The 16,254-nt window shown below is 38.5% G+C and overlaps 1 protein-coding gene across 3 annotated transcripts in view; it reads left to right on the top strand.

The window, feature by feature from the left end:
- The window catches only part of NRXN3 (neurexin 3), a 686,791-nt gene that overhangs the window by 635,368 nt on the left and 35,169 nt on the right, over positions 1–16,254 (top strand). For all 3 annotated transcript variants that reach the window (XM_079309900.1, XM_079309899.1, XM_079309901.1), the window contains one exon: positions 15,861–15,936. In XM_079309900.1, the coding sequence (XP_079166026.1) occupies positions 15,861–15,936 (76 nt within the window). The remainder of the gene's footprint in view (positions 1–15,860; positions 15,937–16,254) is intronic.

Genomic DNA, 16,254 nt, shown 5'->3' on the forward strand with positions numbered 1-16,254 from the left:
AAGGAAACAAGTTGGAGCAGATTCTACAGTGTGTCCTCACTTCTGGAATATACAGTACATTCCTCATTTCTATTTATGATACCTAGTCTCCTGTCTGTTGCTGATCTTGTGTGGATTGCTCCAGTCCATTTTAAATGATTATACATAACAGTGCTCTCCCTCTGCCTTCTGACTCTGTGGACCTGACAGGCACCCCTGGAGCTTACTCAAGTGCCTTCTGCCACCTCAGAAAGTGTCAGTTTATTGGACTTAGAATGACTGAGAAATGCAGCTTCCTGTTAAAAGCCTTATTTCTTCTTTGTAGATCACCCTCCATATACAATTCAACAGGTGGCATTCTGAAGCACCTCAGGAATCAAAAAATCACTTCTGATATAGGGCCTTGAACTCAAAAATGTCAGAACAGAAAAAATGAACTATTTGGCACTGATTTATATATCTTCTTAGCCACATGGAACATTGAAAATCAGTTTGTAGACCAACAAATTACCAGATTTGCTGACTTTTGGATATGTATTTGCATTAAGAAGGCAAACCAAAATTTAGAAATTGTTACAGGAAAGAAATCTAAGCTATTATTGTTCAACTATGTAAATCTGTGTTGTGCCTTGCCTTCTGCATTGCACTGACTTTTGCCCATCAGCTCTCAAAAACTGATCTATGATAAATAAAAAAGCTGCAAGATATGCAATGTTTTCCACATGAAAAAAGGTTAAATAGGCTGAAGTATTTAATGATGAAAAATTGGTAACCAAATAGTGATAACAGGTTTTTAAAATCAAAATGGATCAGAGAAATTGTGACTAGGCAATGACTGCTCACAGTTTCTCATGAAACAAAGATTGAGGAGTGAAATAAAGTAGAAGCAGGCTGAGATCAAACAGGAGGAAGTGCTTTTATACAAAATGTGGAACTCACTGCCATATGATATTATAGAAAAAACATAAATAGATTTCAGAAGTTAGTATGTCAGCATGTGGTCGAAAAGCCCATTAAGAACCATGAAATACAAAATCTATGCAGGTATAACCACTTCCTAACTGATGCTTGCCACTTCAACTAGCATATGTGAGAGAAAAGTACTTCTGCAGGTTTCTCTTGTGCTTATGCTTTATCTGTCAGCAAAGATAAATGTCTAATGCCAGCGGCAGGAGTCAAGGCTTCAGTGGAGTTTGAGCAAGCATGACTGCACTTCTGCTCTGGTTTTACATGTTCTTATAACACGGTCATTATAAGCATATATTTGCATTTGAAGCGCTTACATCTGTGACTTAGTATGGACAGATACCAGACATACCTTCAGGAATTTTAAAGAGTCTGAAAAAGGCAAAAATTAAATATGAGACACATAACTAGATAAAGCAAGGAGGCAGTGAACCTCCAGCTCCTTATAAGATTCACAATGCAGGAATTCCCCTCTAAATGGGAAGGCCTTTGTCTGTAAATTGCATCAATATTTCATTAATGAAATACATTTTTCTTTCTGTATTCTTTCTGTTTTGTGTAATTAGGATATAGTCATTTACAGCCAAACCTCTGTTCAGCTGCTATAAAATATTCATTTCCAGTTGCAGCTGATAATGAAACAGTATCCTGCAGCCCATTCAAACTGTTGCAAGGTGAGGCAAATTACCAAAGGGAAGGGAATAAAGTCATTTTTTTTTTTTTAAATGAACTTAAATATGCTCTATACAAAGTGGTTTCAGGCAAAGGAAAAGGCTGCCAGCTAAAATGCAATTTATGTAATATGTTGGCAAGAAGGTGGGAAGCCAGTGAATAGAATTTAATGAGTTGACAGCTGTCAAGCGCTCCATGGTGTCAGATTGTAGCATTTGTTTCAATCAATTGCACATTCTGGGTAAGTGGGAGACTTAGGTGAAAGGGATATCCTGGGACCAGCCAGGTAATTTGTTCCACTACCTGTGAGGTGCTAAGATTCAAAGCTGCCTGGTAGAGAGGTTACAGAACTTTACTCTGCACCTGTTGGAAAAGCTGTACTGAAAGCAAGTTTTATGTTCTAATGAGATGGGTACTGGTGGTCCATCATGGCAGGGTTCTTTTTCTGAGGGTCATTTGCCTTTGGTGTTAAGCTCTGCTGCCATTGACTTCTGCAGATGTGCACTGCAGGCTTTTCCCACTGATGAGAAGAATTTGCAAGAAATTCCTGTCTGCAGAAACCTCAGTTTGTAGGAACTGTGTAGTCACCTACAATGTTTTATTTTATTTCAGAAACATTAAAGAGAGCAGAAGGTTTCTTATGTCCCTCCTAACTCAGCCCTGCATAACAGTTTGTTACAGTCCATATGGGAGCTCCATTTTTACAGGGTGAGCTTTTCTGCTCACAAAATATAAAGAACCGGATACAATCAGGGTAGGCTGCCAGGGAAGTGGTTAACTCACCATACCTGAAGGTATTTAAATGATGTGTTGGTGTGGCACTTAGAGACGTGGTTCAGTGATGGAACTGGCAGTGTTAGGTTAATGGTTGGACTCAGTGATCTTTAAGATTTTTTTCCCACCCAAACAATTCTATAATCTTTATTCAGATACTTTATACAGCACTGTCCTCAAGGTACTGTCATAGCACTTATCGACATTTACTTCCAAGAGATACATGTGTATCTTCATTATCTTGAAAATTAAGCCATGGTGTGCTGACACGTTAACAGCCCTGTAAAGGGTCATTGCAAATTGGTGGCAGAGGCATCCTGGCACTCAGCTCTTCTGTGCAATTCCACAGTTGTGTAAAATGGGCAGTCAGACTTGGTGAATATAATGGACCCCTCTGACCGGAGATTTCTGAATCAAAAGAAATCTCACTGACTGCAGTCTTTTACTTGCAAATTCCTGATTTGAGTTATATGCCTGCTAACTGTGAGACAGTTAATAGTGGCTGCTAATAATTGGAGCAAATTACAGATTCTTTACAGATTCTTTTTGCCATCCTGAAGCATTTCATAGGAATACAGTGCCATACTCTGGAGTTCTGACAATCTCACTGCATGTCCCAGAGTGCAGAAAAGCACATGCTGTGATTTTACCTGCTGTTGCCAGTCAAAATCCTGATAGGGACATAACTATGCCAATTATTGTCAGGTTAGTTTGAAACACTTATTGTTAGTGTAACTGCTGGCAGAAAGCCTTCTTCAGTCAGCCTTGCTGGACCTAAAAGGAGCAGCCATACCAACTTGGATAAGCCCTGATGTCTGTAATGCCAGTACCCTCTTTAGTGTGAGTAGGGCCTACATCTCAAAACTCAGAGGCACCACCTTTTAAATTCAGTAGCTATTATGTCTTGTTTCTGGCTGGTACAAGTGAAGCTACAATAATGGCACCATGAAAATGGAATTTTAAGGAAAACTGAACTTGTTTCCTCCCAGGAGAGACCAGGCTGTAGGTGTTACATCAATGGAAGATGGAAATTTTTCTTAGAACAAAAGTTCTGATTCTTTCTGCTTTTTTAATTCTTGTGAAGAAGCAGAAACTGATGTAGCAAGAAATCTAGGCATACTTTTTTTTCTGTCTGTTCAGGGACTAGAATATCTTGAATATGGGGACTCTTGCTACATTTTGGCTCCATCCTGGTCAAGCTGTCATTTTCTATGCTTTTCTAAGACTAATGTTAAATCCTCTATGGGCTAAAACTTGGCTGTCCATAGCCTGGAAGAGCCAGGTATTTCTTTGTATTATTAGAGGCTTTTAATGGGCTTTTTTTTTTTTTTTTTTGGTTTCCACTGTTGTCAACACTATGATTAGAATACATGAGAGGAAAAATTTCTCAGAATTTAGCTTTTGACTGATAAGATGTCATTCAAATTTTCTACCCAGAAGATTCTTCATTTCATAGTGGGCATGAATTTCAGGCTATCTTTTAGTCCTTACAAGAGGTTATTGATGTCAAAAATGCAACATTGCCACAAAACGGACATGAGAAGCAAGTTTACTGACAGTGAAAGAAGTATTCTGATGGATTTAGAGCTTCAAATCCTTTCTCCTTCTGACAGTGTTCCTTTGGATACTTGTTTCCTAGTATCTCCCAAACTACACCATGGAAATCTGAAGGACACGAGGAAGAACCTTGTAGTACTTCATGCCTTTATAGACAGAATTGCAGAGAAAAAGAAAGCCTCTTCACTGTGTGGGGAGTTGTTTTCCCTTTAAGCAGGTAGAAGTCTAAGTGATGTCAGCTGGTTCTTGATGGTGTTAAAAGCCTGAATTCCTTTGTCTAGCTCTCTGCTCAGTAAGTGCATTCCAGCTGAGCATCTGCAGGGCCATTAAAGCTAACTTTGTTCCTTTTTTCCATTTTACACAAACACAAAAGATTGATTTGTCTTCACTACAGTTAATCAAACTCACAACAAAACTAAATAAATAAGCAAGGAAAATGGCCTTCTTATCCTTCACAGGGCAAATGTTCTGATTAGGCAGGGGCTGCTGAGGAGTCCAGCAGCGATAAGTGTTTATCAGGTTTGTTGTGCATGGGAGTCTGCCTTACCCAACAGCAAAATTTTCATGCATAACAGCCATTTACAGCTTGGACCACTTCATGTGCCATTTAAGTGAAGGTCACTTCACATTTAATGCTCAGGAGCCACTTGTCATGTTCCACAGCTCCTGAGTTTACCTGGTTTCATCAGTACTTGATTGACCAAATATGTTTTTTAAGCTGGTGGGTATATGTTTGATGGGAATAGATCTCTTTCCTTGCTAAAGTTATGATTAGACAAATTTCTGGCTCTAACTTTCATAAGTTTTCCCCCATGATCCCTGGTGGTGGTGGTAATGATTTCATTTCCCTGTTTACTCTTTTGTTATGTGTTTTTTGCAAACATGTGGTGTGAAGTCAGTTCCCTGTCCCTCCAGCATATTTCAAAAGGAAAAGAAAATCATAATTATAGAAAAGCATGATTTTTAAGCATTAATTATTTGGCAGTTGTATTTCTAGGTGGAATATTGTCTAGAACTATTTAACTTCATTTTTATTAGATTTGACCATGATAATGTATGTTAACAGATTAATGGTAACATATACCTTTTGTTGAGTAAACACATGTGTCTGTACTAGTGCTGATAATCATTTACATTCGATATTAAGAGAGGAAGGATGGACCATTTTTGTGACATTTGAGTTTATAAACTTCTTATTGTTTATATATTAAAACCATTCATAGCATTTTTAAGCAATTATGTTGTATATGTGCCTACATACAGGTATTTAGTGGCTATTTTCCTTTGTTAAATGTTGTACTCTGTTATTCAGAGAACATTTCTAGGTTCTGATTGGTACCTAGAGGGCCAGGATTTAGTCTGCATTTATTTATTCTACATTATGTTTATTCTGCATTTAAATGTGTGGGAACTGCCTTCCCCTTGTGAGCTAATGTGTGAATCCTGTGAGTAACAGTATTTAAATGCCATTTTCTAAGTGTGGGTTAATGTTTGGAGAGCAAGAGGAATATTTGTCTGGCAAGAATAGTCTAGTGCATTAATGTGAATATTCAAAGATAAACAACTATCTTATTGCACTCAGAGGTACTTATAATAATTGCAAAAGTTGTTTTAATGCACATTTCTTCAGAGTGATTGCATTTATTGTTACTTTATGAATAACATACCCTGTCATGTTAGATTTTAAGTGCCACAGTTTGGACCATACCAGGGTATTTTCTTCTTTATGAATTTTACAGTTGTGTGTGCCAACTGTTTGTGGCAGATGTAACAACAAGTAAGACAAATTAAGAGAGAAGCAGGGGAGGAGGTAAAGAGCTCCCCATTTTAAAAAGAGAAAAGATGATGGGCAACTGGTGTGCAGCCTTAGGGCTGGCTTGCCCATCCCTTCCCATGGGATGCTGGCAGGATTGCTGTGGCTGGTGCCACCAGGGCACAGTGACTGCCCCTGCCAGAGCTCACTGTGGATAGTGCCTGCTGTAGATCAGGTGTCAGGCTGCACTGCCATCACTGTTTAGTATGTGAACATGCTCCTGTTTTCTCCAGGGAACAATGTCTGCTGGGAGAAGATCACCTGTATCTTTAATTTCTCATTAAGCCTCATTTGCAAGAGATTATGAGATCCCAGCAGTAGGTGCTACAGCAATAGGACTACTGATTTAATAGAAACAGGACTAGTATGGCTTTATTAAGTGATCACAGAAGTAGAAATGACAGTTAAATTGCATGTGTGACTAACTCTTTTCTACATAGTAACTGTACTTTACAGATTTGCTTCTTTGGAATCGTGTGTTAGGGGGGAGTGCAACAAGGTGTGCAGATTTTGAGGCTTAAGAGATTGTCATTAAAGCTACTCTGCTGTGCTTAGTTATTTATTTCTTGCCCAGAGTGATCCAATCAATAACAGAACAAAATCAAATACAACTCCCTCCCCTCCGAGGAAAAAAGACAAGCTAAATAAAGATGTCCAGGAGAAAATGCCAGCAAACGACATATTGATTTCCAGCAAAGGAGCAAAGTGTAAATGAAAAATATTCTTCTGACACAGTTATTAAGTGCCAGCTAGCACGCGAAGAAAAACCCATTTACTCTTACTAGAGGCTGAGTCTTCAAAGGGCAGCTGATTCATCTCACATCATTTGAGTCTCTAACTTTCTGAAACATAGGCTTCCCTTTACTAAATGTAAAGGGATTTTCTGTATTTAGGCTTTGCTTTGAGAATGCAAAATATTTGCTAAAATTCTGATTGTATACCAAGCAAGCAGAGAAGCTGTTTTCTCCCCATTTGATGGCAATATAAACAGAAGCATGAGGAAAGGGGGCAATTTCACTGATATCAGATAGCGAATTTATTACAATGTCAGGAAAATCAAATCAAGTAACATGTGGGCTCTCATTCAATGTCCTTGGCAATTTGAACTGGAGCAACTAAAAAAGTTATTGAATCCCAGTGATCTGCCCTCCCCTTCTGCTGGTGAAGTATGTAACATTTTCTTTTTCAGCAAGAGTAGTTCATAGCCCAGCACATTAATAAAATTATTTCTGTGGCAGTTTAAGATAATACATTAGAATGTGTACCAAAGGGACTAGAGCCTACCCCAGCAGAATGCTAAATAGTGTCAGTAATCTGGCTCTTTCCTACATATCTATAAGAATCGTTATTCAGCTTTTGCTTCCTGTGTCCTGCTTTAAGCAGATGTTGAGAATAGCAGGAAGTTGAAGTTTATGCTGCCCCGTGTGTTTAGCTGGTTTTTGGTTCTTCTGAGTGGGATAATGGCATAGGGGAGAACACTCTGAATCTGTTTTCCTACCATTTCTTGAAAGAAATATCTTCCATTTGAAGATTTTTGGACAAGGATTGGGAAACATCATTGGAGTGGAGTAGATTGATGTGATATTCAGAAAGTCACATTCCTGAGCAGTGATGGAATTTCAGCAAATTGTCCTTCCAGCAGCTCTCACTGACTTTAGAGTGGGAGCTGTTGTGGGGTCAGCTGCAGTGGCTTGATTTTTAGCATTAAGCTTTTTAGTTACTTTAGTTCATGATGGGCACACCTTCTGCACCTTTCTTAGGGAGTTTTCACCTGCATCACCACCATCTGCATAACTGTGTTTATATAACAGGACTGATGGTTTCTGTTTTAAGTAGCAGTTTCTTTCAATAAGAAATAAAAATATTACAAGGAAGAAGCACAAGCTCCTTCATCAGATAAAAAGTATATTCAATGTGAATATTCTTCTTGTGTGGTTATTCCAAGAGGCTCTGTCTTCAGTGTATAGACACACAACTTTCATCTTCAAGGTACTTCTTTGGAAGAAGGAAAATTCACATGGAAAGGAGAAATTGGTTGGTAAGAGGTAAGAAAGAGTCTCCTCTCAGACCAAAGCTGTATCTTTTGTATTAAAACCAATAAATGGTATTTTACAGCCCAGTTCAAAGCTCTTGCAAATCTTGAAAGTTACATCGAATAGTCTGGAAAAGACTTGCCAGTTGATGCTTTCCTAGTTCAAGACAAAAAGAGCCTGTTCTGTTAGGAAAGGAAAGAAATAGAAAAGCAAGTGGCTCTGTGGGCATATGTGATCAATAAACAACCAATCTAGATTCATGGAAATTAAATTTTATTTATTTATTTAGCTCCTAAATAGCATGTAATTTCTTCAGGCCAAGAAATAAATTGAAAGGATTTAGGAGGATTTTCTTATCAGCAGAACACCATGAAGAATTACATTCTTTATGCTTTTGGGAAGGTACATTGAAGTTGGGTTAAGCTGCTGTGGTTCAATACTTCTCTTTCCCTTGTCAGGGTGCCTTGAACAACAGATGAATTAATCCTCCCCACTTTCCTTTCTCCCCTCTTTGCCCTCCCATCTCTTTCTCTCTCTGCTCACACTGCCTCACAACATCATCACCCTTCCCACTGCCAGCAGACAGAGACAAAAGGCAGTAACATAATTTTTCCCTGTTGACTTTCCACAGCTCAGGCACAGAACAAAGTCTCTGAAATTTGGCATCAAACCTGGTCCAGAAGAGTCAGACTTTACAGTCTTAATGAACTATTGATTTTAGTGAGACAGGCTTTTGGCTTCCAAAGGAATAATTCAAGCTTTCAAAGCTCTTTTTAATCATGACTGCCCATGAATCTAGATTGACATACAGTTGGGAAGATTATTTTTTGCTTTCTCTTACTTAGCTGCATAGTTCCTTAATCTGTTGTCTGCCATAGTAGTGGACAAATGGGTGATTTTGTTGAGAGGTAGCTCTCTCATGATCCCTACTTAAGGTTATAATTTGACAGCAAATCAGCTTTTATATCCAGCCAGGAACATGCAGCCAGGAGATGCACTTTTGTTGGGCTACTGTTGAAGGATATATGGCTGCTGGTAACCAGCCTCTTGGTAGGTAACACACCAGCCCCAGTGACAGAACCCAAGGGAATGGCCTGAAGTGTGTCAGGGGAGGTTTAGGTTGGCTGTCAGGAAGAGGTTCTTCCCCAGAGGGTGGCTGGGCACTGGAACAGGCTCCCCAGGGAAGTGGTCACAGCATCAAGGCTGACACAGTTCAAGAAGCATCAGGACAATGCTCTTGGGCACACAGTGTGATCCTTGGGGATGTCCTGGTTGGGGCCAGGAGCTGGACTTTGATGATCCTTGTGGGTCCCTTCCAACTCAGAAGATTCTGTGATTCTGGCTCTGAGCCCAGCTAACTGAAAGGCTGTGCTGGATAGTTTTGGTGTTTGCTTTGCAATGACAGAGAGAAATGTGTAATGTGTTCATATTGCATAGTGATGGAGAGGATGCAAATATGGACTTGATTTAGAGTGAATTAGATTGGACTGAAGATAGATGGAGCAAGCTCTTCCCCATTAGGGCATATACACTAATGGTGTTCATACCTGGATGGCTTAGGCAGCTGCTTGACCTCAGTAGTAATGGTTTCTGATATTTTATTGAGACTTCTCCATAGCTGGTAAAGATCACTACTGAGATTTTTCTTGGTGAAAATAACACTTTTTTTCCCCCTTAATTTTATCATTTTTGAAGCACTTTAAGTAGTTCATCATTCTTCCTGATGTTCTTTGTAACACCTGTAAAAATTTATCATACCTTAAGTCCTCGTGAAGTCAGGTTATGATGTTTAGTTTTACTAAGCCTAAGTCATTCATACATCTCTCAAGTTCTTTCCTCTTTTTAGTGGCTCTTCTCTGAATTGAATAAAATTACTCCTAATCTTTTGGCATTGAATTGTCCAAAACTAAATTTTTGAGCCATTCTCTCTTGCTGCAAGTAGTTGCAGTCTGGTTGAAATCAATGCCAATTTAAACAAACAGAGGATTTGGTCCTCTTGTTTCTGTATTTACCTCAAATGAGCTATATGAAGAAAAATTATTAGTTGCATATTCTTTGATGCATTGCCTCTGCAGAGGCAGACACAACCTCAGCATTAGGATGTGGGGTTGCAAGGGATTTGCACATTATGGTGGCTGTGTCTGTCCCATGATGAGAAAATGCACATTGTTCTCTCCAATAATGAGATGGAGAAGATTAGTACATTTTAGCAAAAGACAGGAGACCCACAACTCTCCTTAAAAGTTTATACAGTCACAAATTTCAGCTTCTTTTGCAACACTTCATTATGATTTTTGCAATATTTCTAATATTTCCCCATTTGTATGCAGATTATTTCTATCTGTATGTAGTAGTTTGAGTTTGTCCAGACTGAGTCTCTCAGGTCTGCTATACTGTAGTGACCTCCAGAGTATTCTGCAAATAAAGATTAATTAAAAAATGAGAAACAAATGTAACGTGCAGAAAGGGCAGATGAAGGGTTCTCATTTAATTGAATAGTGTGAAGAGAATATGAAAATTTATTTGAAAATCCCAGTTACCAATGTATGAAAGATGGAGATATTCAAGGTAGAAATGGCACCTAATGAGACAGATACTTTATCTGCTATCTTCTTTTGGCAAGACAGCAAATGCCTTGAACCTATTCTTTGCCAAGAAACATCTTGATTCCTAGAACAGCATCACTAACTTTTTGCTATTCTAAAGGGAGCGTTTTTACTCTCTACTGTAATGGATAGAAGAAAATACATAGTCCATATTCCATAATAAATTTGAGATCTATAGAAAATATAGCAGTATGGAAGCAATAGAGGGAGTGAAGTAGTTGTATTTAGGAAAAGTTTGTTGACTTTAAGCTCTGTACATTTGAGGTGTGAAAGGCAGATGCATTGCCCAGTTTAATACAACTGTATTTCTCCACTCTTGGGAAGATATTTGTACCTAGCATTTTGTGATGGTCGTATTTCAAGAAGCACTGTAAATTGTGGTTCCTTGGTGGCAAATAGATTTACACTTCTCTCACAACAAAGCATTAAGTGTTGTTTTTCAAATAATGGTGCTGAATTGGAAGTAACATGTATAGTGTGCAGAAGAATTTCAAGAAATAGGCAAGTAGGAGAATTGAATCCTACTTCACCAAGTGAAGCAACTGCCATGTGTGTAATTCTGCAGGAATTTGTCTGGGAATTGGATTTATAGATCCTTGTCTTTTCTCTCCCTCTATGAGGGAGAACTCCATCATTCCTGGGTGTGGTTTTTTTTATAATTTCATTAAGCTGTTCTGTGACAGAGTTTATTTTACCCAGCATGCTTAATATTTCTCAAATAGTGGTGCACCCAAAACAGCAAGGTGCCAAAAAACCTTTGCAGTTGGGAAATGGAAGATTCAGCACCTGCCATTTTGTGTAGAACAAAGGAGCAAGGGTTATGGATCTGATACATAAATTAGGGCTTTAGGCAATTTAAAGATTGGACAGGAATGGAGTCATCTTGAGCGGGTCTTGCCACACCGTGCCAAATTTCCTTGCACTATATATCCCACACCAGTACATACAGTGTAATGAACAAAGATTGTAGAACCATCACTGTGTCAAGATTGAAGAGGCCCTTAGAGTGAATAATTAGGAGGAGGTGATTACAGAGCTAATAATTCATGGAAAGGAATGGGGAGCCAATTCAGTGAAATTGAAAGAATTTGAAGGTAAATATGCCCATAAATCCTCTGGGGTGGACTCAGAGTTTAGCACTTTCTCCTACCCTGGTTTTATTCCAAAGCAATTTCATTAAACACTAGAGAGAGGGAGAGAAAAAATAATAATATAAATGCCATAAAAAATCTTTCAGGGGAAAGAATAAAAAGGGTTCCTGCCAGAGAGAAATTTTATTGAAAGTTATTATAATACCTATCTTTAGTTTTATGGCCTTTAATACAGGCCAAGTAATTTCAAAGCTGGGATTCTTTAAAAATGAAATACATATTTTAAAATAGCATAGTATGACTTATTATTTTTAATATAGAATTTAGCTAATATAGGGAAAGGAAAAATATTTTCTCTCTCATGTTCTTTCCAATGAAAACACAAACATCATTTCCATCACAGCATATGGAGAAGTTTCATTACTATCCTTTTGCCTGTACATAAGAATGTTTAGCATTTACTATCCCGAGATCACTTGGCAGACACTAAAGCATTAATCCACTTACATCCCCTGGGGCCTGTGGGTGAGTAAAATGAGAACATTTCAAAAATGGGGAAAAGGAACTAGAAAATGGGTAGTGTTTTTGCTTACTGCCTCACAGTAAGCTGTTTCTGATGTGAAGAAATTGTGTTGGTGGAGAGATTTCCAGAGTCTCTGCTCACTAGCCTCTCCTGTCTTGTGGAAGGAGCAAGTTTAATAAACGTCCAGTGAAAATTCTCAGTTGCAGGAGGGTCTTGAAAGGTACTGATTCCTGTTACAAGAAGTAATGGTCTTCTGGATGTTTCCTGGACCCTGTTCCTCTGGTCAGGAATGTGCTGTTCTTTCTCACTGAAATAGCTTTATTCCCCTGGGATGATTCAGATGTTGGTATCTTAGCAGAAGGTGTATGGAAAACCAATATGTGGTGGGACTAGAAAATCAGTTAGTGATGAATTGTGATGGAAAGTACAGAGATTAAAAATACAAGATAGGAAATGGCAAGACAGATTAGTGTACTTATCTTTTCTGTGGTTTCTAGAGATCTCGTTAATGACCTTGACTTAAATCTAACACCACTTCTTGAGGCTTTATTTCTTTTTCTAACCCTTGTTTTTATACATACAAAACCAGCAGGAATGGGATAAAGAGCAACCACAAAGCAAAAAAATAAAATAAAATAAAATAGAATATGAGATGAGATGAAACAGCATGTAGTAGAGATGGGGAGAAAAGATGGGGATTAATTGATAAAATCACATGCAGAACCAGTTGTTTTAAAATGTGAATAGGGGTTGGAATTGACAGGGTTGGTGAGTATTGCCATCACACCCTTGCATTTTGTCTGAGTCTGTGCCCTTCACTGCTCAGAATCAACACAAGCTGCAAGAGGATTTTATAGCAGGAAATCTAGTGCACATATCAGAGTGCAGCATAAATATGTTGCATGTACTGCCTTAAGCTGCTTATGAGATGGGAAATTGAACAAGAAGAAGAACAAGGGCCAGGCTTCATGACTTTTCAGGTTGTGGTACAGGGACTTCCCAAACTAGATATTGGGTAATTAATAGCTCTGGAAAGATGTTTTGACCTTCAGTTTGGCTGATCACTTCTTAAATGCTCTAAAATTTTATTATCTACCAGTATCCTGTTGCAAGGAGTTGTCCAGTCAGGAAAAAAAAAAAAAAAAAAAGAAAAAAAGAAAACAGAAAAAAAGCCTTGTTATCTTCCTGGTTTTATATGATGCCCCTAATATGCAAGAGATAAAAATAGTTATAAAGGAACTCCTTATGCTTTACAAATACTAAATCACATTATCAATTCAATTGGATTTGATATCATATTAATGTTGCATGAAGCCTTTAGATCTGAGCAAGTGGGTAATCAAATAAGTATAGCAGCTGATAACTGACAACACATTGTTATAATTTTTCTGTTTATTTCCTATTGGAGCAAATCATCACTGTTTTCCTATGAGAAGTGTGAATTGTCAGGTCTTCAACTAAGAGCAAAATCTACCTGATTTAAATTTAACCTGGAAGTCAAAACCAATTGCCAGGGTATTAGCACTGTCTGAGCAAGGTCTTTTAGTAGTGACGGGTAGTTTATTCTTTATTCACAGTGTCATCCTTACCCTTAGACAACTACAGTATAAATCTCCAGTTTCACTAATTATATTTCTCCTGCTTAAAAATTTCTAGCAGTATAGCCTTGTTTACTAACTTGTACTAAATTACATTGGTGCAATTAAAAACTAATATTTTTTTACCCAAGGACAGCTATATTTCACTGTTGGAGGATGTGATCACTGTATAAATTATAAAATTTCTGAGGATAAGTAATACTTTCTAAAGTCGATGTGACAGAACCAGAAGAATTGAAAAAAGTAAATTTTTATTTTGTGCATTGCTCCTTTATTGTCCCCTCACTGAGCAGACAAAATTTTAAAGCCAGCTTGTCATAGAAGTCACAGGATTTCAACAGAATTCTTCCACTTCCTATGACTGAAAGAAAGTTTTTTTAAAAAATTGCCTTGACATGTAAGGAAGGAACATATTACCTTCAGTTCCTTTTAATATTGACTCCCCATGGAAGCAAGATTGTAAAAGTATTTAATGAAAGTAAGCATAAAAGTGCTGCAAGATAGCACTCCACAAAACATTGCCAAATGACCATGCTGTGTATAAATGAATTACATATAAAATACTTCATGACTGGTTTTTTTACAAATACTCTATGTGTATAATTTTTACTTGCAACTGACCTGTCCTGTTTTTTTTCTTGGCTCAATCTAAGCCACTGAAATCAAGACTGAAGGAACATTAGGTTCACTCTGATCTTTCTTCTCTTGGTTCTTGGTTCTCTTTTTCGCCCTTTAGCTCGAATGCAGAGAGGGGGAGAGCAAGGAACTTCTGGCAGGGGTCAGGGATATTTCCTAGTGCTGGGAGCACAGGAGGCTAAAGAGAAGGCAGAGTCCTCAGAACTCTTTTGTAAAGGGAAGAGGGAACGTGTTGGAGACAGCCATAGCAGGTATTAGAATGTGAAGGAGACCTTATTTAAAGCTGGACAGTCTTTTTCAGGAATAAGCATTTGAAAGTTTTGTTGAGATGTGAGATTCCCAGAAACATTCACCTAGAGTACTGAAGTACAGCTGTCCTGTACATCCAGTAGCATCATCCCACTGATGCTACTGCTCAGCAGAATAGGCAGCTCTCTGCAAGGAAGAGCTGTTAAGGGAGACAGTTTCATCAGAAGCTGTGGTTGAGCCAATGCTGCTGAGCTGGGGTAATTTTCTATTGTGCACAGGAACATTACAACCTGTGTCCAGAGGCTGCCACAGGCTCTCCCTAATGGACTGCATTACTAATTCAACTAATTGCAGCAATTACAGGCAGGAGATGCTGCTGGGAAGAGACACCAGTACACTTCTCTCTAACATGCTGCAGTACATGCTGCTCACTAATTAGAGCACTACACACACAGAAAGAAAAAAAAAAAAAAAAAAAAAAAAAAAGAAGAAGAAGAAAATATCACCATCTGGAAATGCAAAGGAATGTGATGAAACCTGTAATGATTGTGAATGGTAGCAGTTTGGTTTAACTCTTTCAGAATCAGACTTTACAGCTGGTCAATCTAGGTGCATCCACATCCCTGTTAACTTGCTAAGCAAGGAGGTGAGGTTGCATGTGGGGCATACCTGACACGTGCAGCAGCTCTTCATCATGCCACAAGTGAGTTGCACAGATATTTACTATCTGGGTAAACACCAGATTCCCAGCCCAAGAGGTGCATTTACAGAGCAGGAATTATGTCTGCCTCAGAGTGGTGCTTCAGGCACAGCAAAGAGTACTGCTAGCTGTCTGAATGATGTGTGTCATCTGGGTCTACCTTGTGTATTTTTCTTTGCAGAAAGCATGTTCAGTCTGAACATGCCTCACATGGCAGGTCTCTCAGGAAGTGTCTTCTGGCTGGCCCTGCATGATGCTGGCACTTCCAGAGGATCCCAGCCTCCTCCCAGCAGGCACATCTACAGTGGCTGTTGGAGGGCAGCTTGCCAGCCAAGCAGCTCTGTAGCCCACTGTACTTCCTTCAACAGCATCAGTGTGATCCACTTGCTGCCCTAAACAGCCCAGCAGGTGCACAGCACCTGTGCACACCTGAAATATTCAACAGCATGGGATGAAGCACTGTTCCTCTGACAGGAGACTCCAACTCAATGGAGTCACATTTACACAGGCATATATGGAGTGCTTGGTACAACTTAAATATTTTAAAAGATACAATTGTGAAACCTGTTTTTTTCCTTGGATATGTAGCTGCCTGTGTAATAGCTTTTTGACTTGCAAATATCTTACTTTTGTTTTCTTTTGTTCCTTTTCTTCACACGCCAGACAACAGATGACATCGTTTCTTCAGCTGAATGTTCCAGTGATGATGAAGATTTCATTGACTGTGAACCCAGTACAGGTAAGTCAGGTCAGTCGTGTTTTGCTTGCTTTCTGATTTCATTTGCAAAAAACAATGCATACATATATTTTATATGTGTGTGAATGTATACATATATAATTATATATGTATATATGTGTGTGTATATGTGTATATATATACACTCATGTATATATACACTGTATATAAAAGAAGAAACTATACAGCCAAGCATCAGATCCCATGGACTTGGCAACTGCAAAACACTGATATGTATTCACTATTTGGTTTATATAAAGTTGTTCGCATGGAAAGGCAAACTCTGAAACTGATTCCAGCTAATTAATAGCTCACATATTT

This window comes from Erithacus rubecula (genome assembly GCF_903797595.1).
Source record: "Erithacus rubecula genome assembly, chromosome: 6".
In the NCBI taxonomy this organism is placed as follows: domain Eukaryota; kingdom Metazoa; phylum Chordata; class Aves; order Passeriformes; family Muscicapidae; genus Erithacus; species Erithacus rubecula.